A 27,352-nucleotide genomic window follows, 5' to 3' on the forward strand; every position below is an offset into this window, starting at 1 on the left:
AGTTTTCATTTTGAACACGTATGGCTAATCCATGCTGTCTGAAATTGCCTTCACATTATGCTCTATTCCTTATCCTGTTTTCTTTATTATAAGACATCAGTTTCTGAGCTTAAATGTATTCGTTGTTTAACTCGTTTACTGTGTCCAGCACCATAAATTAAGTTCATGAGACTGAGGACTATGTTCTGGTCACTGCTGTATATCCAGATGCCTTAAGCACCGGTGGCAGTATCAATGCTCGATAAATATTAGATATTTGAAATAGTGAATTGATAAATGAGTCTATGTGCGTAACATGTACACACATTTGCTAACTACTTACATGGGAAATAAATATCATATAAAATAAAAATAAAAAACAATACATACTCTCCCGTAAGACCCTGTCACTTTCTTCCATCATTTTTCCCGGGAAGCCCTTCCATCCGGCCTCTGAAATCCACCCACTGTTATCATTTTCCTTTTCTCTAAATGTCCCCCTGAAAATGGACTCTTCACTAAGGTTCGTTGCCTTCTCCAAGAGTCCGCTCAGCTAGTGGTTGGTTTTCACTCATGGGACCTTTTCTGGAGATGGGTAAATGCCTGCCCTCCTCCCATCTAATTGTTGATTACAGTCTGTTCTTCCTACCTTATCCCTAAAATTCCCTGAACTTGAACTCCCATCAGATTAATCATTGTCCTGCTTTGCTGCTGTCATTAATAATCTTACCCTGGATCTTCTATTTTATTTCTCAACAGTTTGAGCTCCTGGTTCACTCTCATTCTCTCCACCAATATTTCTCTTAAGACATTGATTATATAGATGACTGTTTTAGGATCCTATCCATTTTCTTCCTTGAGCTCCCTTTCCATTTATCTTAGTCTCTGGCTCCGCCATTCACTTCCCTAGAACTTGTCATTACTAATATCTTCAAGACTTTATCATCTTGTTCCGGGCATCTAACTATCTGACCAACCCCTCAAATATTTCTGACCAATACCCTTCCTTCAAGCAGGACCAGATAAGATAAAATTACTGTAACCCCCTTTTCACTGCTGGTCCTTACCCTCTGCTTTCCTATGCTGATCCAGCTTAAATCTCAGGCTCAACGAATGTAATCATTCTGTTTGCCTTTAGACCCCTGCCCCCTCTCATTGTGTTCCTTGGCAAAACAGCAACTGCAGTTAAACTCACCTTTCTACCGACTGGGTACCAAAACCAGGCAGAAAGGACACACAGTTCGCTTATAGATTTTAGCTCATGTCTGTGCCCATGGACCTCAGCTGAGTGCAGTCAACCATGCCTCTGCACTCATGCTTCACCTCCTTATTCAGTTCCCTTTCCCACTCTGCAAGAACAAAATCCTTCACTCGATCTCAGTTTCCCTGCCAGCTACTATTCTTTTCTCAAATCTCTTTTCTGTCCCATTTAAACCCATTCCCATCAGGCCATCACCTCAACCATTCTGCTCATTTTCATATAAATAAATTCAGTGATAGAGTCTCAACCCACATCTTACTTGACTTATTAGCAGCAGGTGCCACAGTTTCCCATTCCCTTCTCACATGTATGTTCTCCACTTGACTTCCAGAACTCCATATCCTCTTAGTTTTTCCCTTATTTTGTTAGCTGCTCCTTCTCAATCTTTTCCTCTCCCTGATCCTTTGTTATTGTGGTGCCTCCAGGTCCAATCCATAGTCCTCTTCTTTTCCCATGCTGCATGCGTTTCTTTGACAACACATTCAGTCTCGGGCAGTTGTAAAACCACATCTGTGTGAATTCTGAAGTTCACCTTCTGGTCCATTCTTCTCTCCCAAATGACTATTTTTTGTCTCCACTTGGAAGTCTCATAGACCTCTCAGACTTGGCAGGTCCAAAATGCGCTCCTGCACATCCTCCACCTCTCCTAAAATCCTGATCTATTTATAGGTCTTCCTCATCTACAGTTACTGATCCTACATTTCAGAAGTCTCAAAGTATGTATTTTACATACATACGTATGTATGTATGTATATAATTTACACTGTGTTGCTAATGGTCCAGTTAACCACTTTTTAGCATATGCCCATAGAACTTAAATATCATGGAAATGTGATACCCACCATCATTCATTTAAAAAAAAAATGTGTTACATGAAGAAATCCTTCTTCCACATTTGAAATTTTACATCATTTATTTTTCTCCTTTGCCTCAAATTTCCATCCCATTTTCCCCACTTAAATTTTTCCTGAAATAAATGTTTTACCTTTGGGAGTCTTTTGTTTGTTCATCTGTAAGTTTGCTGCAACAAATATATGTATACACATTAAAATGTTTTTATATCCCTTAACCAGAACACTCTAAGCCTTAAACTTTTCCTTTGGTTTTGAGTTTTTTAAACAATTGTGTAAGTATAACATTTATAAAGCATCATGAATGTGTTATAAAATTTGACAATCATCAAACATAGAAAAATAAACTCATCATAAGTTCATCAGTTAATGAGATGGACAGAGGGGCTTTAAATATATTTTATTTATAGATGAACAACAATTATCTCCCAAATAAGATGGTTCAATTTCAACTATATTCCTCTCTTGTTTTTACATGGTAGTATAAATTCAACTTGTTCAGGTAAATAAGTGGATTGAAATAGAAAGATTATTATTTAAGCAGTTTTAATCTCTTTTGGACTTCTGAATTCTCTCTCCAGATTATAGTGGTGTATCATAAAAGTAGTGTTTAATTGTCCATCGGCAACAGTCCTATTATATCTTCACTTTTGTTGAACACAGAGAATTGGCAGCCATGTAAATTGGAAAAGCATTTGTTACTAGAATGAAAAGAGTTGTTTGCTTTCTCAGTTCTGATAAGAGTATTTTGAATATCTCCTCGACTTTTCCTTGTTCCCTTCCCCTCCCCCTCTTTTTCTTTGATCTTCTTGAAGTTTGCTATTTGCCTCAATCTGATAACATAAAAGAAGGGCAATTAGGAAGGGGTAGTGGAGAGGAAACTTTGTACCAATATCAGACCTTTTCTCATCTGTAGCAAACTTTGCAAATGGAGAAAAAGAGGACATTAAATTATCTTTTACTCCTTGTAAAGTTTGAAGATATAGCAAGGTAGACCTATCCATTTGAAGGTAAACATTCTATATTATCATTATAAAAGCTTTTAAATTTTCAGGACTATAGAATTCTTCACACTTAATTATAATGCAGGTCAAAGGATTTTTCAGCAATCAGTGCATTGTTTGAAGCCCACAAGTAATGATCGTTTTAATTTAATTTAATTTAATTTAATTTAATTTTTTTTTTCTAAGTGAAGCTATTCTGTCCTTAAAGATTAAAAAGTCATAATGATATTTTGGCTTAAAATTGAGTTAAATATGTCATTTCTTTTTAAGAGTATTGCTGTGTTTGTCATACGGAGTCTTCCTAACTAGGAGCTTGATATCTCCCTGTTTACCAAGTTTTAAAAAATTCTCACTTAGTAAAGTTTTGCATGTATTTTCAGATGGAGGTCCTGCACATTTCCTGGAAATTATTCCTAGATATGTTAGATTTTTTATAGTTATATTGTGAATTTTAGCACAGGTGAATAGCAGGCCATGGTGGTAAGATGCAGGTAATACATAAAATACTTTTACAAATAACCATGGGAGGGGCAGAGGGCCATCTGGAATAATAAGCCTGTTTTGTCACTGGGCAAAGAAGAGTGTCCTAAATAATTCTATTGATTTGTTTTTCCATAGGAAAGGAGAAAAGAATTTGAACAAAATCTTAGAAAAACAGGTCTTGAGTTGGAAATTGAAGACAAAAGGGTAAGTGTAGTTGTTAATTTTTACCAGAGTCTTGGTGTTTAAAGCATCATTTTCTTCTACAGCCTTTGACCAGATGGACTTCATGTTTGGAAGTGATACAGTAGTTTCTCTGGCTACAGATACGTAGAGGTAGGGCCTGTGGTCTTCCTGGTAAATAAGTAGGTCAGAGCTCTGAATGTAAGATGATGAGTGGAACCTTGTAAAAATAGACAGACATAATTCTACTCAGGGTGCAAAGAAAGTGAAGACACAAGAGTTTTCCATACGCCTCATTTTTAAGGCTTCCTGTTATCTCACACTCTAGTTAACCTGGCTGTCTTATAACACAACCCACTATGTAAGCCAAGTTGACTTTCTCTTCTCATGAATATGGCAAATTCTTTCATTATTTTTTTAATTCTCTTGCCATGCACTGGTTTTCTAGAATTACCTTCAAAATGGTTTTTAAAGACCTATTTTGGATCCCCAACTGTCCATGAAACTCTGGTATTCTCTAGTTCTTATTTATCTTTTTTTACCAAACTAATAAATATGTGTTCTACCATGCAATGTGTAACTAGGTCATTCTTCTGTGTCCTGAACCCTTATTACTTAAAAGTGCTTCCTGTAGGTATAGCTGGGGAAGAAGAGTAAGTGTGTCTTATACTTTGTATGTATCCCTCATATACCCTAAGCACAGTTCTGAGCTCATGGTTAGTCACTAATAACTTTAGAGTTTGCCCAGAATCCCATATGTGTCTGTGGATTTGGGGCTAGTGTACACTGACTCTTAAATACATTTTTTAGAATATTCTTTCTCTGTCACACACACACACACACACACACACACACACACACACACGTATATGTCAATATAATATACAGATATGTGTTTTGAGCATTTGTTCCTCGAGAAGTTTTGCTGAAAATTTTCAATAAATTGAAAATGCCGTGACATCGTTAATTTGTTTGAGATTTTATAAAACTTTGTTTCTTTAATCAGGTTGGTATCAAATAAATCATGATGCTGCCTGTTATTTTGCCTCCTTTTTCGACAGAACTCCGAAGATGGAAGGACTTATTTTGTCAAGATCCATGCCCCTTGGGAGGTACTGGTTACTTACGCTGAAGTGTTGGGAATCAAAATGCCTATTAAAGAGAGTGATATTCCTCCAGCTGAGAATATCCCCTTTAGTTATATGCTCGGGCCTCTGAAGCTCCCAAAGAATGTGAGGCACCCTCGTCCTGAATATTTCACTGCTCAATTCACCAGACATCGGCAGGAACTCTTCCTCATTGAAGACGAGTCAAGCTTCTTTCCATCCTCAATGAGAAACAGAATTGTAGGTAGAGAAGACCTTTGGTCACATCCCTTGAAGTGAGGCATGTGTGCCTGCGTGTGCTTGTGTACTTGTGCATGTATACATGTGTGATGCTCTGTCTGCACTGTGTGTCTGCATACAATTTGATAAGTACATGGTGGTATTGAGCAGGTTCAAAAGTCTATCAGGATCATGTAAATCTGTTCCCCTACTGACTTATCAAGCTTGTTTAAACACCAAAGTTTGACAGTGCAGACATAGTTAAGATAGAAGCTTCATGTAATACTGGGGAAAACTCTTAACTGAGAGCCAGGGCTTAGGCTTAATTCGTTCTTTGTAAAATGGTTTTATAAACTTAGAGTTGGGTTTTATAAACACAGTGCACAGCAGGATGAATATTGGCCATTCCAAATGAAAATGGAATTTTAAAATTTCTTTATATAGAGATAGCATTTGAGAAACCTCAAAACTTTCTCCTCTCATTTAAAACCATTTTCAGTTTAGAATAATAATATTTCCTCTCTATTTGTAGTCCTAGCATCTTTATGTTTCCTGTGAAAAGCCTCTCCCCAAAAGACTCACGCTTCCACTACCACTGTTTCCTCATGTTAAGATAGGAATAAAGTCTACCTCATAGGGTACTCTGAGAATTACATAACTTAAAGTATGAAAGACCAGTATCTAAATATACTAGGTGCTTAGTAAGTGTTAGGTATTATTATTATTGACCTGACTTTAGAGGGGAAAAAAGTTCTGGTTCTTTGGTGCCCCTTCTCCTTGTTGCCTATGGATGTGATCACCAAGGTTCTAGCAATCACAGGACCCTCCTCCTGGAGGTCACTTACTCTCTTTCTGGATTTGAGACCATATTCCCTTTAGGTTCAGTACTCTTCAGTATTTAAGAAGGATTTTGAAATAATCATTTTTCTAGTTTCTTTCTTTTTTTTTTTTAATCACAGGCAGGAATATTAAACAAAATACAATGTGTCGGATTTACATATAAAAATAGGAATCTACAAACCCAAAAGTGTTCTCCTTTTTCTTAACAGAAATAAAATACTACCACCACAACCACAACTACAAACCTGAGATGCAACTTTTAAGGGAATGAAGAGCATATGACATGGAATCAGAAGACCTGGTTTCAAGTCATAACTCTGCTGCTTTCTCAATGAGATAACCTCTCTTAAGACAGAGATAATGATGGTCAATACTGGCATTATTGTCAAAGTCAAATGCAAGACTCCGTGTGAAGCACTTTGCAAACTGTAGAGTACTTTGGATAGACTTGTAATGTTAAAAAGTAGCTAAGGAAAGGCCAGTGAACCAGGAGGAGCAAATTAGGACCCTCATGAGGTATAGACATATCAGTATCTATTTCTCTTTACTTGTTCTGTGTAAAGAGTATGGATGCCTTAGATGAATTCAGCATTAAAACAGAAATTTTTCCTCCTTCACAGTGGAGCAGCACTATTTTGCTCTGTTGAAGAAGCTATTGGGGAGATTAACTTTCCTTCCTATCCTCATCCAGGACTCTCGAGTTTATGTATGTACACATGGAAAGTATTCCAAGAGCATCTTACACTGGTATTGAATTTCATACTTCTCAAAGTGTCTTCACAACCATCATGACATCTGAGCCTCATGATGTATATTTTGTAATATCTAGCATGTGTATATATTCCTCATTCTGAAAGCTATTAACTTTATTCCCAACTTTTCTGATTTACAAACAATTCTGTAGTTTTCAACCTGGTATTTACATATTTCAGCCTTTATGTAAATTTTTCTGCAAAATTGATACCAGATACAAAATTTCTGGATCTAAGGGCACACACATAAAAAAATTTTATATTGCACTATCTCTCTTTACAAAACGATGTACTAGTTTAGAGTCCTAGTGACAATGTATGAGAGTGCTCTGTGTTCCACATCTTTCTTAACGTTAGAATTTACCGATCTTTCTTTTTCTCTCTTTTTAAATTGTGGCATTGTATGAATAGAGGTAGGCCCCCAAGTTGTAACTGAATAGCTTACACAGCTGTGTAACTACCACCCACATCAAGGAGACAAACTTGTTAGCCCTCCAGAAGCCCTCCTAACTTCCCAGTCACTATTCCCATCGTCCTCAGCAGAAGCAGACTTACATTTTATAAAAATGGAATCATGCAGTATATATTGAGTCTTCAGGCTTCTTCGGTTCAATGCTTGTTTGGGTGATTTAACTCTTGTGTGAGTTTTTGTGCATTCATTTTCACTACTTTGTACTGAAGTTTATTTGTGTATGTGTCATTATGGTTTTAATTTGCGTTTCTCTAATGTGTGTTTGGATGTGGTATGGCTTATTTAGATAGGCACTTTTGTCAAGTCTTTTGTCTGTTTCTCAGTTAGGTCTTTCCTGGTTGATTGGTAGAAATCGTTTATGTATTCCTATGCTTATCATATACATTACTGATCTTTTCCTACCCGTGCTTCCTTTTTCTTTCTTTTAATGGATTCTTTTGCTAATCAGATGTTTTTAATTTTAATGTAGTCCAATTTCTCAGCCTTTTCTTTATGAATCATGCTCTTAATCTTTTAACTACCACCAAGACCATGACGTTAATTTCCTATGTTATTTTTTAGAGGTTGTATTATTTTACTTTCCACACGGAGAGCTAGTGTCCACCTGGAGTTCATTTTTGTGCATGGTGCCATTTCCCACTGTACGTGCGATCATTCAGTTTGTCACAATTATTGAAAACATTCAACTTTTCATACCGTTTTTCAGTTCCACCTTTGTCATACTCAAGTTTCTGTATACTCATAGGTCTAGTTCTGGGTCCAGTTCTGCAGCTTTGATCTTTTTGTCTCTTTTTGTATCGATACTGACAATGTTGAACTTTACTTGAGTTCTTAGTCCTAGAAAACAGGGACCGTTAAAGAAATCCCCCACTCTTCTCATTCTGGGAAGCTGTTTCCTGTAAAGGACTACCGTCCACGGTAGGAGTATTCCTGGATAACCACTGCCCCCATCTCCCATTTGACTTGACAGAACTACTTGCCACATAGTTTATCATAAATTCACCTGGCAATGGAAGTGTCGATCTATGTTAGTTGTTTTTAAAGCAAGAAAAAATTAAGCTTCTCATATCTCTATGCCAAGCAAGTAGTTACAGGTTGGAGTCAGGTGCGCAAGCTACCTTACCGGTAGAGCCAGGGCTGTAGGGATGCTATCTTGCTTCATGTTTACATTTAAAAGGGATGGCTCCTAGAAAACTTAAGGGAAAACACTTCCTGGGCTGTAAACTGTAAAGAGGCTTATTTAGCTTTGCTGCAGATTTACATAAACCTCAAAGGGATAGAGAAAGAATTTATACTTACAAGTTCCCTACAGGAAATGCTCTGAGAACAACATTTCGGCACCAGAGAAATTTCAGTTCTTTTAGATTTATAATTAGCCTTGTACTTTCTCCCTTTTGTAATTAGTTTGTAGCAATAAGAGTCAAACAGGCCCTCCATATTCTCACTCTTGGTCTAATAAACGGCCAGCTGAACTCTTCATCCCCACCAATCCATCAAAACAAAGTATGTGTTCGCTGAATTGACCTAACATTAATTAAACTTTGCTCCCACAGGAACCTAAACTGTGTTGTACCCTTAACCCAGGCCAACACTGGCATGTATAATAGCCTTTTCTTGCCACAAAGGACACTCCCTGAACCTGGCTTGCCTCTCCCAAGTGAATGAGTGAAGGAGTGAGTGAGTGAATGAATGAATGAATGAATGAATAAAAAGAAAAGTCCCTTTCTGCCTGACTTTTCAGATGTTCACAGGTCTCCCTATTACAATAGTTTCCGTCCTCCTCTTGTTGTAATCTTTTCACATAATATCGTTTCTAAGTCCAGATTTGTTTCTATTTGACAGTACCGTGCTGTATTTTTTTTTTTTTTTAACCATGGCTTCATAATAAGTCTCAGTATCTGATGGAGTAAAATTTTCTACTTTGTTAATACCCTAGGACAGAGTTCTAATTTTGGTGACTCTTTCCTAAAGAAATAATCCAAAGTACATAAAATAATTAATATCTATAATATAACAAATAGATAATAAGTATCTATTTATTTATAAAAATTAAAACTGCTTTCATAAATTGTGATTTATTTGCCAGCATAAAATAGTAAGCTGCACTTAAAGGTGTTACCGTATTAGCTAATGGTGATTCAAAAACAACCAGCACTCTGGCACACCAACCAACAAACCTTTAACATGGGAGATGTAAGAAACGGGAGGTAAGGGAAATAGATCGAGAACAGTGCTGAAAAGACCAAATTCAGCAGAAAAGCAGAAATTCTGAAAAGTTGCTGGAAAACAAAATGCAGGTAGAATGGAGATGGCAGGAATATGAAAGCAGAGGACACCAAAGCCCAAATTATATGGAGGAAAAAATGAATGCAAAGAGACAGGTGATTGCAAAGTAGTTGTAGATATATGGTAATCTTGTGTTAATAAATTCAGGTGTCAGGAAGGGGCCCTGCAGAAATCCTCAGAGTAATTGAAGTAATCAGCCTAGCTAAGTATCTGTTCTATCCCACGTTCCCCCAGACAAACCATTAGTGGTGATATTACACTCCCAACTTGAAGGCCTGATTGTAGAATTTTGGCACAAGACTTCCAGAGGAGCTTGGGACAGGAGAAGCAAAATAAATCATGATCCATTCCTGCCTCTCCCCAAAGGAACAGAGAGTGTTCATACTCAGGAGCTAACCTACCTACAGAGTCCACAGAAGCTCACCCTCCCCATCTTCCCTCAATCAACAGAGGGAAGGTTCCTTCTGTAATCAGAGCCTGTATCTACATTCAGACAAAGTTGGCCATTGCTAAATTGGGGTGGGAAAACAATGTGGATAGCATAAAGTTCTGAAATGTGTGTGTAATGCTTACCTCATAGGTTTATTACATTCTCTCACGATGTCCTTTTGGCATAGAAGATGGGAAGAAAAAGTTTGGGATTGAAAGACTGCTAACTTCTAATACTTACTCATCTGCCTATCCACTCCATGATGTAAGTATAAGATTGGTTTTGAAATACTGAGCCCATTTTCCCTCTGACATTAAAAGGTCACCTTGTTGGGAGAGAGACTCTTCCCTTTGCTTCCTCTTTTATGACAGGTTACTTAATTCTTCCTCATGTTGGTAGAGAGATATATAGTGGGGTAAAGAACACTATACAGTGGATTCTCTGTCAGTCTCACGAAAAGGCTCATTTCCTTTTAGAAGATTTTGAGGATTGTGGGTTTGTTTTAGGGCATTAATTCTCTTCTTACTATTACCAGGTCATTAAGCCAAGCTAATATCCTCAGACACCAGCAACTTTAATCTGTACATCCAGCCTCCCAGTAGAGTCATTTATGATCGCTAGAAAATCAAGGGTACTTAGCTGTGGTGAGAGGTAGTTGTAACTTACTGTTAGTTTTAATTTTTTTTCTTCTTTTTTTCTATCCTGAGTGCTAGGTTAGGTACTGGATTTTCTGTGCATTAAAGAATCATTTTTCAAGGTACCCAAATAGGCTGCCTTTTTATTTATTTCATTTCTCAAGATTCAGTAGGATTAGCTACAGAAGAAGAAAAGAAAAAAAGTTGGAATCTAGGTGATAAAAAATCTTATACCTTATCATATTGTGATTTTCTCATGTGCTTAATTTTCAATTGGATATTTATTTATGTTGTCTTCAGCAGTTCACTTGTCTGGGCACACAGTTAAAAAATGTGTTGAACTATGATGTGTAGACAGTACTCTATGTCTCAAAGGGATATTATTAATAAGGCAACTCAGTATGTAACAATGGGGAAAATGCATGACACAGTACTGTGGCTCTTAGGTGCTAACGTTTGCGATGCATGTTTTAAATTTTCTGGGAAATTGTGTCAGTGATTACCAGTGAGGAACAGACAAGTCTGGAAGAAATTTCTGTGACAGTAGTGTGACTTTGGATCATTCACTGAACCTTGCTTGAGTATAATTTTCCCATCTATAGAATAAAAGTGTTAGTGTATTTCTAAAGTCCCAGAAAGTCATACTGTTAGCATAAATCCCTGAGCTGTGAATATTCTGGTAGGATTTGAGTAGAGAAGAAAGGGCATTCCACAGGAAAGAAGAGCTGGAGTCAAGCCAGAGTCTCAAATTTTAACTGGGATTTTTAACTAACTGGGTGGAGGAATCTTTTTTTTTTTTTATGTTTTATTTATTTTTTTTAATTTCTTTTCAGCATAACAGTATTCATTGTTTTTGCACCACACCCAGTGCTCCATGCAATCCGTGCCCTCTCTAGTACCCACCACCTGGTTCCCCCAACCTCCCACCCCCCACCCCTTCAAAACCCTCAGATTGTTTTTCAGAGTCCATAGTCTCTCATGGTTCACCTCCCCTTCCAAATCTTAATGATTATCACTATTGTTATAGTTTATTATAGATTTTAGGAGATAATTGTACATCAATAGAATATGAAAACTCAAATCAAAAGCAAAAGAAAAATTTGCCTCATTCACTAATCTTGTAGAAGCTGTGTTTATTTACTTCACCCCTGTCTTCTGCTATGTCATTCAAGTACTTTCTTTTTGAACATCTGTAGGGTCAATATTGGAAGCCTTCAGAACCTCCCAATCCTGTCAACGAGAGGTACATACTCTTCCAGAATTGGGCTCGGTTTTCCTATTTTTACAAGGAGCAACCTTTAGATTTGGTTAGGTAAGTTCCCTACATACTATCAAACTGATTAAAACTTGATGATGTGGTTTTTATTCACGTGGCATCACATTCCCTTTCTTTTACCACTGTCTTCATCCACGGCGTGTTACATCTTCCCAGGTTTGTATCTGTCACTCAGTCAGTCATGACTAGAATGCCATTGCCAGAGTACTTCTAACCGCCCTGCAGTGGTTGCTGGGTAGTTCAGAGGTTGAGTGTTGATAGTTAGGTAGGCTGGGTTCAGATCCAAGTTCTTCCTCTTAGAGGCTACCTAAACTTGGCTAAATTATTTAACCTCTGTGAGGCTTGTCTGTAAAGTGGGAGTAACAATGGTGCTTTCCTTAGGGGGCTGTTTAATAATGAAATGAGACATGAGGTGTTTTTTTTTTTTTTTTTTTTAGCATAGGGGCTAGCACTTAGTGCTTCGTACAAATTAGTTTTGTTTTGTTTTGTTTTTCTCTGAGTCCAGAAAGCTTTTGTATGGAGGTGTGTGTGTGTGTGTGTGTGTGTGTGTACGCACACACGTGCAAATCTCAGAGATCCCTGAAGGCTCTTGTTCCCTGACCTCAGTTCTTTAGACCATTTCATTGGCTAAGCAAGAAGACCTGCATTGCAGGTTCCTGCTTTGAGCCCTAACAATGCCCCGTGCATACAGGGTGTCGGGAGACTCATGCTATGATTTCAGTAAAGGAACAATCTGGTGAGAGCCCTGGTTGCTCCACACCTGGAGTTCAGCTCAGTGGTTTATGCTGGCAGTGCTATGCTAGCGCACCATCACAGTGTCCCTTTTAGGAGACCCGTGTTGGCGCACACATCCAAGTCAGCTGAAGGGCTTTCTCACCAGTTTCCTTTAAGATAAGTAAGGGGAAACTTTTAAGAATAAATGAAAGGCAGATAACATAGGTAAGCTGGTACTTTCTGTAAACCATTATATGAACTCTTCGTTGGGTAGATGTTTTAATTGTTTTGAATAATGGCCATTTAATTTTCTAAATGACAAAAGAAGCACATTTATGAACCTTCAAATCGTAAAAAGATGCGCAAAGTCTTAAGTGAAATTCTACCTCGGTGGAACTTTGTAGAGGGAACTGCCCTTGATTTGGTATTATCTATTCAATTCTGTTTTTATGTGCATGCATAATCAAATGCATATGCAATCGTATTTTTTTCCTTAGGTGCAAAAACAATGAATACTGTTACACTGAAAAGAAATTAAAAAAAAATTTAAAAAATGAAAAGTAGACAAAACATGGCAATTGCAAATGAAATAAAGATATTTAGAGCTTCCAAAAAAAAAAGAAAAGAAAAGAAAAGAAAAGAAAAAACAACGGCATCTTTATTTACTTTTTTGCTGCCATTTTCTTTTTATGCTAAATAATATATTATTGGTACTCCTCCTGTGGATACATCTAGATCTATCTCGTGCTTTTTAACAGAACACAAAGTGCCATATTATAAATGTTTCATAATTCACTTATCTGTTCTTCTGTCGGAAAACAGGCTCTCCCAGATTTTTAAAGAAACATGGTCATCATTTAATTTTTTTTATTTTTTATAGACGTATAATGTTTTATTAGCCCCAGGGGTACAGGTCTGTGAATCGCCAGGTTTACACACTTCACAGCACTCGCCATAGCACATACCCTCCCCAGCGTCCATAACCCCACCCCCATCTCCCAACCCCCCTCCCCCCATCTCCCAACCCCCCTCCCCCCAGCAACCCTCAGTTTGTTTTGTGAGATTAAGAGTCTTATGGTTTGTCTCCCTCCTGATCCCATCTTGTTTCATTTATTCTTTTCCTATGCCCCAACCCCCCCACATTGCATCTCCACTTCCTCATATCAGGGAGATCATATGATAGTTGTCTTTCTCCGATTGACTTATTTTGCTTGGCATAATACCCTCTAGTTCCATCCACGTTGTCGCAAATGGCAAGATTTCATTCTTTTGATGGCTGCAGAGTATTCCATTGTGTATATATACCACATCTTCTTTATCCATTCATCTGTTGATGAACCTCTAGGTTCTTTCCATAGTTTGGCTATTGTAGACATTGCTGCTATAAACATTCGGGTGCACATGCCCCTTCAGATCACTACGTTTGTATCTTTAGGGTAAATACCCAGTAGTGCAATTACTGGGTCATAGGGTAGCTCTATTTTCAACTTTTTGAGGAAACTCCATGCTGTTTTCCAGAGTGGTTGCACCAGCTTGCATTCCCACCAACAGTGTAGGAGGGTTCCCCTTTCTCTACATCCTTGCAAGAAACGTGGTCATCAGAATGAAGGTTTACATAGCTTCTAGTGTTCAAAAATATATAGAAAATATGTATTCACTTAACATTTTTAAACTATCAACAGGTGTTTCTGCTATGAATATTCTCCAAAGGTTCATACTTATCACCCTACGAACACATTACCTCTTGGGTCAGTGGGGGCTAGATCTGTAATACTTTGTTAGCCCTTGCAAATTTCCTTTTACAACAAAATGAAAAGTCACAAAAAAAAATGAAAAGTCAGATATTTAACCAGGTGAAAGTATCTAGCATAAATTTAGTAACTTTTAAAAATTTTTTATCTTATAATATTATAGCAAGCTATATTGCTTTTCTATTTCAATAGTGAAATGGTATTTTTAAATAAATGTAAAATTTTCACAAAATTTAATTAAGGAACTGATAACTTAGGTGAAAAGTCTTTAACTAGTTAACTGAAAAGGCAAAAAAGAAAACACTATGTTATCACAGAGGTAACAACTGCAGAAAATAGCTATTATCCCTAGGGTTTCTTTTTAGTGTTTATGTAAGATAATATTCTTTTTCTAGGAACAGACAATGAAGTATTTAGGGGTAAAGGACCATGACATAATCAACCAACTTACTTTCAAAGGGCTCATCAAAAGATATCTACATCTATATCCATATCTCTATATATCTTTATCTATATTACCCAAAGGTAGATATTGATATATAGATACAGATACACAGATAGACAAACATATATATCTCTTCATATATACATATATATATGCAGGCAGAGTTGTATGAAGAGAAAGTACAAATGGAACAGTACTTTTGCAATAAAAGAATTAAAGAGTATATGGAAGTTATCTAAATTATTCTTATAACTTTTTCCATATATTTGAAATTATTAACAAATGGAAACTTTAATAAAAGGAGAGTACAGAAGTAGATCCACACATATATGGTCAACTGATTTTCAACAAAGGTGCTTGGTTATTTACTGGGGAAAGGATAGTCCTTTAAACAAATGATGTTAGAACAAATGGAAATCCATATACAAAACATGAATCTAGATCCTTTCCTACACAAAAATGTAAACTAATTTGAAACGGATCAGGGAACTTAGTGTAATGGCTAACACTATAGAACTTCTATAGAAGAATGTTTAGGAGAAAAGTTTTTAAGGCCTGGGATTTGGTATGGACTTTTCAGAAAAGACACAAAAAGTACAATTTAAAAATACATAAATTTGACTTCATAAAAATAAAAAAAGTGCTCTCTAAAAGACACCACTATAAAAATAAAAAGGCAAACCACAGGCTGGAGAAAATACTTGAAAGACACATATTGACAAAGGACATCTGGAATATTTAAGGAACTCTTACAATTCAATAAGACAAAATCATTAAAAATGGACAAAAGATTATAAAAGATACTTCACCAAAGAAAGATATTTATGGATGGCCACTTAGTAATCAAGAAATACACAGCATCTGTATCAACTAGAGGAAAAAAATTAAAATATCTGTCATTGAGATACTAATATACCACCCATTCTAATAGCTAAAATCTGAAGGATTGACAGTAGTAAGTGCTAACAAGGATGTGGAGAAACTTGAAATCTCTAAGTACTGCTGGAATGCAAATGGTGGAGCAACTCTACAAAAAAATTTGACAGTTTCTTATCAAGTTAAATATGTACTTTTTGTATGACCCAACAATTCCCCTACTAAGTCTTTACCTAGGAAAACTGAAGCACTTGTCTACAAAAACACAATTATTTGAGTGTTTATAGCAGCTTAACTCACAAGAAAAAACTGGAAACAACCCAAAGGTCCATCAATTGATAAATGGCTAAACAAATTATCATGTATTCACACAATGGATTTTTTTCCTCTGGGATACATTACTGATGCATGCAACATCAAAGGATGAATCTTCTATGTATTTTGCTAAGAAAAAGAGGCAGGCCACGAAAGGTTGCATAATCTTGTTTCCATTTATAAAACATTATTCTGGAAGAGGAAAAACTATAGGCACCTAAATTAAAGTAGGAGTTGCCCAGATCTGGGTTTTGGGGAAGGGGTTAAGTGCAAGGGTCTCAAGGGAACTTTTTGAGATGATGGTAATGCTCCATATGTTGATCGTGCTGGTGGTTATGTTGCAGAGTTGCAGGGTTCTTGTCTCATGGAGTTGAAGTATAAATCTTGTGGAAAATAAGGTGAACTGAAAGTTTATTAAGGGAAGTTGAGAACAGAAAGGAAGACTCTTTAGAGAGGGGTCCCAAATGAGTGGCCACTGAGGGCTTTCATGGTTGGTCTTTTATAGAAAACTGACCATGGAACTTGGCAAATATCTTGTCTATAACATTTAAGACAAACAAGGTAGACTTGCAAATATTGTGAAAATATCTCATCTACATTTAGAACAAAGTGGATTTGTTATTTTTTCTTCTCTCTAGTTAATATCTTGTGCATAACATTTTTCCACATCTGGAATTTCCTTTTTCTTTTTCTTTTCTTTCTTTCTTTCTTTTTTTTTTTTTTTTAGATTTTATTTGTTTGAGAGGAAGAAATAGCATGAAGGGGGAGGCAGAGGGAAAGGGAGAAGCAGACTCCCTGCTGAATAGGGAGCCTGAGGTGAGGCTCCATCCCAGGACCCCAACATCATGACTGAGCCAAAGGCAGACACTTAACTGACTAAGCCACCCAGGCGCTCCAACCCATCTAGGATTTCTGTGAGCCTGGTCACGTAGTCCCCTACCTAGCCTCACCTGTCTCTTACTCAGTTACATGAGTGTGTGCATTTGAACTTATCAAATTATATACTTAGGTATATTTTATTATATATGAAATATACCCCAATCAATTTGAATTAAAAAAAAAAAACACTCCTCTTAGAAGATTAACTTTCTGGGATAGAGGGTGAGATGGGGTTTGGTGGAGAAACTCAGAGAGGGGAGGGGGAATTCCTTCTTGGAGAAATGAGCACCATTGGCTTGGAGGAGCTGCCATCCTTACACAGTGACCTGGAGACAGTGTTGAAAGCTGTTCCCCAAACATATTCCTAGAATAGGAGAGACATATCTGGGGACTCCCCAGGATGCCTGGAAGGAAAGGACACAGGAGATGAGGGGCAAGGCCTGCAGTTGTGCAGGTGTGAAGAGGCAATTGGACAGCAGATTCCTAGATTAACACTGAATGTGATCTCATTTAGGTACCAGTCATTAAGCTATTGTTTCTCGGCTGCAGCCCACCTTTCTACAATCCGCTTTGTGAGATTGAGGCTGGAGCTCTGAGTGTCACCAGTATGCTTTGTTGGTTAGCTCACTGCTGGGCTCTGCCAGCAAGAAGCATTGAGGAGACGGAAAGATGGGGTGGGGGGAAGAGGATGCGTTTCTATTGTTTTTTGTTTTTGTTTTTGTTTTTTGTTTTTTTAATGTGTCCCTCTTTGCTTCCTATGAGCATTTCTCCAACAAGGCTTCTTTCCTGGCTGTGGCAGTGCCTTCCTATTGCTGGGGCGGAATGCTGTTTATAGTTCTGCCAACACTTGCAGATCCAACCTCGTATCTGTTCTGAGATAGCCTGCCAGCCTGCCAGCACCTCCTCCTCAGAGACCTGGGTCCCAGCCCCACAGGCCCCCTCCTGTGACTTTAGAGATAGCGCACCAGCTACAAACACCATCTTCTGGGATGACTTTTAGCTCCGGGGAGCACCAGGTTGTTGAATGATAATTTTGAGCATCTGGTCATAGTGTGATGCTGTTTCACAACTCTATATATAATTTTCCCTTGCTTCCAATAAGCCCCTCATTTTATATTAATTTTGATTGTCCAGTTGAAGAATTTGTTTGATTGCTCCACTTTTTTTACCCTGCTAGTAATAAACAATCTGTGGGAAGTTCTGCTACTCATTCCAATTTCTCCCTCGACTTAGCAGACAGAAGGATTCTCACCTGAACCAGTATTCACTGTTTTGGTTGCAAAATGAGTATCCAACTGCAGCACTCCTTCCTCATTTACTAGCTGTCTCTCAACGTTCCTTTACCAAAGTTCCACTGGGAGCCCTTGGAACTAGATCCTGTGTCTTTTTAAACATCTCTCCCTTTTCCTCCCCAAAACTCTACCCTTCTAGCTTCTGGCATAATAAGATTTATTTCAGGTACTTTTTAGTATTAGTTAAAGTCCAAGGAAGGAGCGGCACTCCTTCCCGGATCCCTTTTACTGTACCTTGCCCTCTTCTCTAATTCCTTATCCCTTATAGTTTGCTAGCCTCATTACTTCCTGATTTATCTTTATCAAAAGAAGCAGATATATGTATTCTCTCAGATTTCTCCTTGCTAAACAAAAGTGGCATTTGATATAGACCCCTCAGCACTTTGCTCTTTTCACTTAGCAATATGTCCTGAAGATCAATGTGTATGAATTCATGGAGACATCGTCATTCGTTTTTCTGCTTTATGGTACACCATTATGTGTTCTTAGACATTTAGGTAGTTTCCAGTACTTCACAATTACAAACAAAAGTGCTTCAGTGACTAACAATGGATATGTGTATTTCTGTATTGTTGGGAGTATCTTCAGGGTAAAACCATATAAGTGAGATTGTTGGGTTGCTGGGTAAGTGCATATGCAGTTGTATTAAAAATTGCCAAATTCCCTCTCAGTGGGATTGTACTATTTGGAATTCCCACCAACAATGTATGAAAGTGCAGAGTACACTGTCAAGTTTTCCAATTCTCGCTAGCTGATAGATGAGATATGGTATTTTAGTGTACTTTTAATTTGTATTTCCCTTAATAAGACTGAAATTGAACATCCTTTCATATGTTAAGGGACATTTTTGTAGCCTTTTTAATAAATTGTATATTTGTATCTTTTGTCGATTTTTCTATAGAATTTTTACCTTCTAAGTTTTTTTAAGTGTTTTATTTATTGGGGTTTTGTAACCCTTTATAACACATATTGCTAATATTTTCTCCAAGTTTGTCATTTGCATTTTGACTTTGCGTATGAGTTTTTTAAAATTTGTTTGTTTGGTTGTTTGGCTTTTGCTATGTAGAATATTTTCTTATTTTATATGAAGTCGACTTTATCAAAATTTTCATTGCTTTTGGATTTTTAGTGACAATACCTTTTTTTTTAAGATTTTACTTATTAGAGTGAGAGACAGAGAGAGAGAGAACAAGTGGAGTGAGGGTCAGAGGGAGAAGCAGACTCCCTGCTGAGCAGGGAGCCTGATGTGGGACTCCATTCCGTGACTCTGGGATCATGACCTGAGCGGAAGGCAGATGAGTAATGACTGAGCCCCCCAGGCATCCAGACAATGCCCTTTTTGTACACACAAGTTATAGAGGAATTCTCCTACATTTTCTTTTACTTGCATAGTTTCAATTTTTGTGTTAAATTCCTGATCCATTTAGAACTTATTCTTCCATATCATGTGAGGAGTAGATCTAATTTTATCTACTGTCCCAAAACCATTTATTAAGAAGTTTATTGATGTCCCAGTGATTTGAGGTACTACCTTTATCTTATACTAGGTTTCTACATGCAATTGAGTTTCTTTCTGAATGTTCTGGTTTTTTGTTGTTGTTGTTGTTGTTGTTGTTTGTTTGTTTTGTTTTGTTTTGTTTTCCTTTGGTCAGGCTGGCTACTCATGTGTCAGTACCAGGCTGTTTTCATTACAGCACCATTGCCACAGTATGTTTTACTATATAGCACTACATAGTGTGTTTTAAAATCTGGTTGGGCTAATACTTTATCATAGCTTTTACTCTCAGTGTTTCCTTGTACGTTCTGCATATTTATTCTTCCATATAAACTTGAGCATCAACTTGGTTAGCTCTTTACGAAAAAGCATATTGTTGGTATTTATATGGGGGTCACATTAAATTTATAAATAAGTTCATTTATTTATTAGTTAGACCTGATAGTTTGATAATAATTCAGTCATTCTAATCAAGGAAAAGGCATGTCAAGGAAAAGGTATGTCTTTTTTCAAGTCTAAATTGGGATTTTCAATCCTTTGTATAGATTAGGCACCTCTCTTAGGCTTAATCCTAGGTATTTTATATTTTTTGTTGCTGTTATATTTTATGTATTCTATATCTTCTAACTTGTTATTATTTATATATTGAATGCTGTTGATTTTTGTATCTTAATTTTATGTTCTGATACCTTGGAGAAATCTTCATTGAATTAGTTTTATCACTGATTCTTTAAGGTTATCCAAGTATATTACCATGTCTTATTTATATTTATTTATTTACTGTTTTTAAAATTATTTATTTATTTATTTGAGAGAAGGAGAGCACATGCATGAGTAGAAGGGGCGGAGGGAGAGAGAAATTCAAGCAGACTCCACACTGAGCATAGAGCCTCATGTGGAGCGTGATCTCACAACCCTGAGTTGAAATCAAGAGTCAGATACTTAACCAACTATACCAGCCAGGCATCCCACCCTGTCATTTTTAAATAGGAATAGTTTGCTTTATTCTTTACCAATTCTTAGGTCTCCAGTTATTTTCTTTTGTTCAGTTGCATTGGCTAGTAATTTCAGAACGGTATTAAATAGTAGTAGAGATAGTGGGTATCCTTGCCTTGTGGAAAAGTCTCCAGTGTGTCCTCATAAGTAGAAAATTCTTTTGTCCTTGAACATTACTTTATCATTTTGCTAAGAAGCTTTGAGAGTTTTGTTTGCCTGCTCATTTGTTTTAAAGTCTGATAGTTTTAACACATTATGTTTTGGAGGTGATTATTCTAAGTCTGTTTACCCTGGTTCCTACTGGATCCTTTCGATGCATATCTTCTTTTTTTATTCTTCTGGAAGGTGTTCTTGGATTATAATTTTAAAATATCAGTGCTTTCCCAGTATTTTGATTTTCTTTGGACTCTTGTTATATGTAAGTTGAGTCTTCTTTTGCCTGCCCTTTTATCAAACAATTTCCCTGAGAGTCTTTTACTTCTCCATGTCATTCCCATTCTTCTGATAGGTCTCCTGTTTTTCTGATTGTCTTTTATTAGATTTTCACTTAATTCCCCCTTTATTTACCCTTTTGAATACCTCATTATTTCATCATCAATTCCGATACAACCTTTTGCGATTTTTCTTTTTCCTCTCTTTGTAGAGTTCTTTCACCTCTTGTTTTATTTATTCCAATTCCCACACTTCTTGTTTTTATATTTCTGGTATGTTCTTATGTTCTCAATTATTTATTTGAGAAAATTTAATTCAATTTGTAGTGCTTTAGTCCACCATTTCTTATGTTCCTTTGGGAAATATTCATTAGCTGAAACTATTTGTTTAACATTGTTGGTTTTTCTAATATAGTTTTGTATGGACATGGTCTGCTTTTTTCTATTTGTAATTAAATCACAGAGTTTCTAGCATTAGAGTGCACTCTTCTGCTAGTCCTTTACTATTCCATGCAGTTTCTTCTATGAATGATAGTATGTGGCTATTGTCTAAGGATCCAAAGGATCCACAGGATCCTAACTGTCCCTCTTATTTTCTTCTTTCTCTATACTGCCACTACTTTAAGGAGTACCACCCTTTATGTATGAGTCTTCCCCCAGAATGTTGCTTCTCTGAGGCTGCCACTCTTGCTTATTTTCAGATCCCTTTCTTTTGGCCAGCGCTAGGAATTACCATGTCCCAACATGTGTTCAGTATTATGGCATTTAATTACGTCTTTTTCTCCCCCTGGGGGTTATTTTGTCTAAATTTGTCTAATGTCTTTCCTTACTTTATTTTTTTTTTTTTCAACCTGGAACTTCTTAAGCATCTTCTTCCTTGCTCTCTGGTACCTCAGGTTTGTGGCAGCAGGTGGCAGATGCTCTGTTAGAATTGGGCTTTTTTCTTTACTTACAGGTAATTTGAAGATCATGGGGTCCTTTTCATGATGCTGAAGCCTGTTTTGGGTGTAGTTTTATTTCTTCTCCTTGTTGATCTTATGGTTTTTAGGAAAAGTTTTAGAGACTTGGTAGCTCTTGATAGCAAGATGATAGAAAAACATCCCTAAAAAGAGAAAGGAATTATCCACAGATGCATTATTACAATGCACACAGTTCCTTTAATGAGTATTTATTTATTAATTTATTTTAAAGATTTTATTTATTTATTTGACACAGAGAGAGAGTACAAGCAGGAGTAGCAGCAGGGAGAGGGAGAAGCAGGCTATGCTGGGCAGAGAGCATGATGTGGGGCTTGATCCTAGGACTCTGGAATCATGACCTGAGCCAAAGGCAGATGATTAACCAACTGAGCCACCCAGGCACCCAGTGAACATCACTAGATACCAGGCAAGAGAGTAGGGCTACAAAGATAATCAGAACATGGTTTCCTAATATGAATATATTCACAGGAAGACACCCAAATATATAATAATTATAACAGAGAGATACTCATGAAAGAACAGAGCACAGATGAAAAAGCACCTACTTTTATGATGACCTCAGGGAAAGTCTTCACAGCACTTATGCTGGAGCTGTGTCTTGAAAGATAGATAGTAAGTTCCAAAGTAAACAAGTTAGGTAAGAATGTTTCAGGCAGAGAAAAGTAGTACAGAGCATGGGGCTGAGGAAGAGCTTTACACATGTAGTTCTTCATGTAGGAGCCTAAGCAGGCAAGACTTGAATGTTTATCAGCAACATCATGCAGAACATTGCTAAAAGAAGGGATAAAAACCATTTGAAGGAGGAAAAGGACATGGTTCAGTTTTTGCTTTAGAACCATCACGTCATTGGAAATAAGGAAGATGAAAGATGGATGCAAGACTGAAGTCAGGGAAGTAAAGAGGCTATTAAAAATTTTCAGTAATAGGTATTCAAGGTCATATGCAAGATACTGGTAAGAGAAAAGAGAGGAGACTATGAATTAGAAAAATATTTTTATAACAAAATTTATTGCATTTAGTGGTTGATTGAACATGGAAAATTAAAAAAAAAAAGGAAGACAGGATGACTTGGTAGAAAGGGGTTTAGAATTTAAGAGTCTGATTTTTGAGATTTCACATAGTTCGCGTGACCTCTACACCAAACTTAAGTTCCATGTTCAAACATTTGTAGTTTTCCTGTCTTTGGGGTGCTGGTCATTTTGTCACATTACATTTTATTTTTAAAGAAAAAATAGAAATACTGAGGTTGCCGTCATTGGTTTATCGGTCTTCAGGGTTATATGCCCTCCAATCCTATTTTTTTCTTTCCAGTTTAAGAGCTCTCTATATTTTTTCTTTTGATGTCACCTATTTTGAGTGACTTAATACTTGGTATATGCCTATATAGCTAATAGCTTAGAATAAATCTATTTATAGTGAGTATAATAGTGCTATTCAAATGCTATTAAATTTAATAGCTAAGAATCTCAGATGTCCATAAATTCACTATAAAAATGAATCCCTTTTAACCAAATGTTTCCACATGTTTGCTCATTCCTCAAGCCCATACTCAGCTCAATTATATCATCATTCTTTTGATTATTTGCTATGGCTTAAGCTAAGTCTTGGAAATACAAAATTGGACCAATACCTTCTTACTAGATCTCACGAACAATATTAATGAATATCTCCTACCTGTCAGTGGGCTGTTGAGATGCTCTGGGGCCACAGATGGGCTCAAAGTCTACTAAGTGAAATGGGCAGATTAAGAAGTACCATACACCATAGGTGTGAATATAAGGCTCATTTTTCTAAAAATAAATACTCAAAAGAAAGATTCTCTTTATATTTGAGTCTTTATAGAATATCTCATATTATTAGAGTTCTCTCATTTTCTTTGTTATGAATAGTGAGATAATTTAACATCTTAAATGTTTCAATACTGTGTACATTTTTATCATAATACAAATTTGAGATGTCTTTTGCATTTTACATTTGTAAGAGATGTATTAGTTGTTAATCTGTGATTGTTAAGCTTCCCAGTTCAAAGTTTAGTAAAATAACTTCTATGATTCCATATAACAAATGCTCATCTGAGAATTTCTCTTTTAAATATTTTTTAAATACTAATTAAAGGTCTGGAGTTCTTGAGGACTTTCTTCTTTTAATTGTCAAGGAATAAGATTCTTGAAAATTGAAAGGGAGAAAAAGATAGTTCTTTAAAAATAACGTTTGTTGAAATATCCAGTTTCTTTATAAATTCCCAAAGAATTTTTAGGTTAAATCTGTAGCAGTAGTATTGATATCTTCACTTCAATAAATGATTGGTTTTGTAATTTTTAAAACAGCACATAGAGGGGCACCTGGGTGACTCAGTGGGTTAAGCCTTTGCTTTCAGCTTGGGTCATGATCTTGGGGTCCTGGGATCAAGCCCCACATTGGGCTTTCTGCTCAGCAGGGAGCCTGCTTCCCCCTCTCTCTCTGCCTACCTCTCTGCCTACTTGTGATCTCTGTCAAGTAAATAAATAAAATCTTAAAAAAAAACCAAACAGCACATAGAAATAGATATGATGAAAAATCAAATATTTTTATCCTTTATTAAAAGATTTTGATGTTATGGGGTGCCTGGGTTGCTCATTGGCTAAGCATCTGCCTTCAGCTCAGGTCATGATCTCAGGGTCCTGGAATCCAGACCCGTGTTGGGCTCTGTGCTTAACGGGAAGTCTGCTTCTCCTTCTCCCTCTGTCCCTACCCCAACTCATGCTCTCTCTCTTTCTGTCTCTCAAGTAAATAAACAAAATCTTAAAAAAAGAGAGATTTTGATGTTATGCAGTATTGAAGTAATTGCTATATTTTTCAGCAGAAAAGAAAAGAAAAAAACAAGTTCACTTGTCCCAAATGTAAGTGAACAAGGAATTTGTGAGTGGCAAATTAACAAGGGACTATGCTGGAGTTGTGATTTAATTTCAAGTTTATAGTGATTTGAGGACAGAGCAAGAGAAATGAAAGATGGTAGAAGCAGTGAGATGCCTATTTAATTAGAAAAGATTAGGAATTTTGAGTACTGAAGAATATGAGGCTCAATAAAATTAATATTGAATACAAGAAAATATGTAAATATTTGGAAATTAAGTTTATACCCTTATGTTCATAATTATCTTCTTTTTGAACATGTATGGACATTACAAGCTAATATTAAGTGATGTAATAGATTGTGATACAGCTTGCTATTAGAACCCAGAAGGGATCACATCTATCTGTCTTAGAAACTGTGGAAAGGTTTCACAGATTTGATAAGCTAAACTCTATATGGATAGGTAGGATTAATCTGGTTTTAAGAAATGTGGTTTTTGAGACAGAGAGAACTATATTCTTAGATTCCTTAAGGGATACCTTAAGGGGGGCTTGGTCTAAAAACAAAAACAGAAACAAGAAAAAAAGCATTTAGGACAAGTAGTGCTCTAACTTTTTAACTTTTTGTAAAGCAAGGGCTGAACTGAGTATTTTATGGAACTCTTATTTTTTTTTAAGATTTTTATTTATTTGACAGAGAGAGAGAGAGAACACAAGTAGGCAGAGAGGCAGGTAGAGAGGGGGTGGGGAAGCAAGCTCTCTGCTGAGCAGAGTCTGATGTGGGGCTAAATCCCAGGACCCTGAGATCATGACCTGAGCCAAAGGCAGAGGCTTAACCCACTGAGCCACCCAGGCGCCCCTTATGGAACTCTTATTAAGTAGTCATTTTTAATTCCTTGTTTTGCTACCTATCTCACAATCCTATAAATATCCATCAGAGATTAAAAATTGCAGGAAGAAGGAAGTTTATACATAGAACCACTCTTGTCTGATGTAGTCAGAGAACCTTCTTTATATTAGAAAGAGAAATAAAATGAAACTCCACTCACATTGTGAAAGTGATTTTGATCTTGCTAATTGCTAGAAGTTACATTGTAGAATGTTCTACAGTTTATTTCAATACGTTAAAACTCTCCTTAAAACTTAGAAGCTTTTCAAATTACCTTACTCTTTCAAAATTAAAACTTAATTTATACTCAGTTGGTGTCTGACTTACGTGTGTTCTCTCCTTCAGTCCTTATACCAATTCTGTGGATAAGCACCCTCCTGCATTTTGTGCTGTGGAAACCAAAGTGAGGAGAGTTTAGTAACTTTACCAAGATTTCAGGGCTAGAGAGCAAGGCAGAGAGGAATGTAGGTCTTGTCTGAGTACAAAAACCAAAGCTCTCTGGAGGGTATCATGCTTCTAACCTTTGATCTTATTTCTACCTTCTTTCATAGGAATTATTTTGGAGAAAAAATTGCCATGTATTTTGTCTTTCTTGGATTTTACACCGAGATGCTGTCCTTTGCAGCTATAGTTGGCTTAGCGTGTTTCATTTACGGCTTATTATCCATGCATAGTAACTCAAACAGGTGAGTGCAGCTGAATTGCCCACACAGAGAGAACACTTTGCTGTTACGCTGAGGCTGTTGCTATGATTTCCCTGGCATGTGTTTCAGAATGTTTCCTGATGGCAGGCAGATAATTGATATTAAAAAAAAAAAAAAATTCCCAGTGTAACAGCTGTCCCTCACCTGGTGCTTTAGGGACAATCTGTTCTAATGATCAGCTCTAAAGGTTCTGTTTCTCAAAACATCACTTGACCTACTACAGAAATTGCTGCTTTGTTGCCCCCCTGCCGTATGTGAGAAGCTGTATAAAGAGTGGTTCTACCACCTGAAAACACATCACTTTGCAAATAACTTGGCTATTCCCTGTGCAGCTCTGAGATCTGTGACCCTACAATTGGAGGTCAGATTATCATGTGCCCACTCTGTGATCAAGTGTGTGATTATTGGAGACTAAATACCACATGTTTGGCTTCCAAGGTATGTACGTACTATAGAACAGTGAAAAGACTTGGAATTTCTCTCTTTTTGTATGGCATTTGATACTAAGTAGACTTTGTGATGTTATTGCCGTTTTTACAGATCTCCCATTTGTTTGATAACGAGTCGACAGTGTTCTTTGCAATATTCATGGGAATTTGGGGTGAGTAAATAGTTACATAAAAAACAACTTTCTCCGTGTTATGTATTCTATGGCCCATCTGTATAACATATACAGATGGCATACCTTATACCAAAGATGATTTTGGACCTTTGTGTCTATGCCAGCTAGCATCAGTACACTGATGGAGTCTGCATCAGTGGTCTGTAGTCCTTTGTCCTTGGTCCAAAAAGGTCTTTATTAATTATCTCTTAATTTCTCTGAGATAATAATTTTTGAAGCTTTGTATATATTCATTCAGCTTACACTCTCTCCCAGGGCTGTGGTAAAAACCCAGTTCAATAACTACTTAATGCAAGAGAGAATACACATGAATATTTGTTGGCTGAAAGCCACTGAATCATGGGCACAAAGTTGAAT

General features: G+C 36.8%; 1 protein-coding gene across 3 annotated transcripts in view; it reads left to right on the plus strand.

Moving 5' to 3' along the window:
- The window catches only part of ANO5 (anoctamin 5), a 94,958-nt gene that overhangs the window by 34,796 nt on the left and 32,810 nt on the right, over positions 1 to 27,352 (plus strand). For all 3 annotated transcript variants that reach the window (XM_032881216.1, XM_032881217.1, XM_032881218.1), the window contains 7 exons: positions 3,714 to 3,782; positions 4,820 to 5,104; positions 10,014 to 10,127; positions 11,695 to 11,810; positions 26,221 to 26,355; positions 26,706 to 26,811; positions 26,914 to 26,974. In XM_032881216.1, coding sequence (XP_032737107.1) covers positions 3,714 to 3,782; positions 4,820 to 5,104; positions 10,014 to 10,127; positions 11,695 to 11,810; positions 26,221 to 26,355; positions 26,706 to 26,811; positions 26,914 to 26,974 — 886 coding nt within the window. The remainder of the gene's footprint in view (positions 1 to 3,713; positions 3,783 to 4,819; positions 5,105 to 10,013; positions 10,128 to 11,694; positions 11,811 to 26,220; positions 26,356 to 26,705; positions 26,812 to 26,913; positions 26,975 to 27,352) is intronic.

This window comes from Lontra canadensis, unplaced genomic scaffold (genome assembly GCF_010015895.1).
Source record: "Lontra canadensis isolate GAN:19392208 unplaced genomic scaffold, GSC_riverotter_1.0 scaffold74, whole genome shotgun sequence".
In the NCBI taxonomy this organism is placed as follows: Eukaryota; Metazoa; Chordata; class Mammalia; order Carnivora; family Mustelidae; genus Lontra; species Lontra canadensis.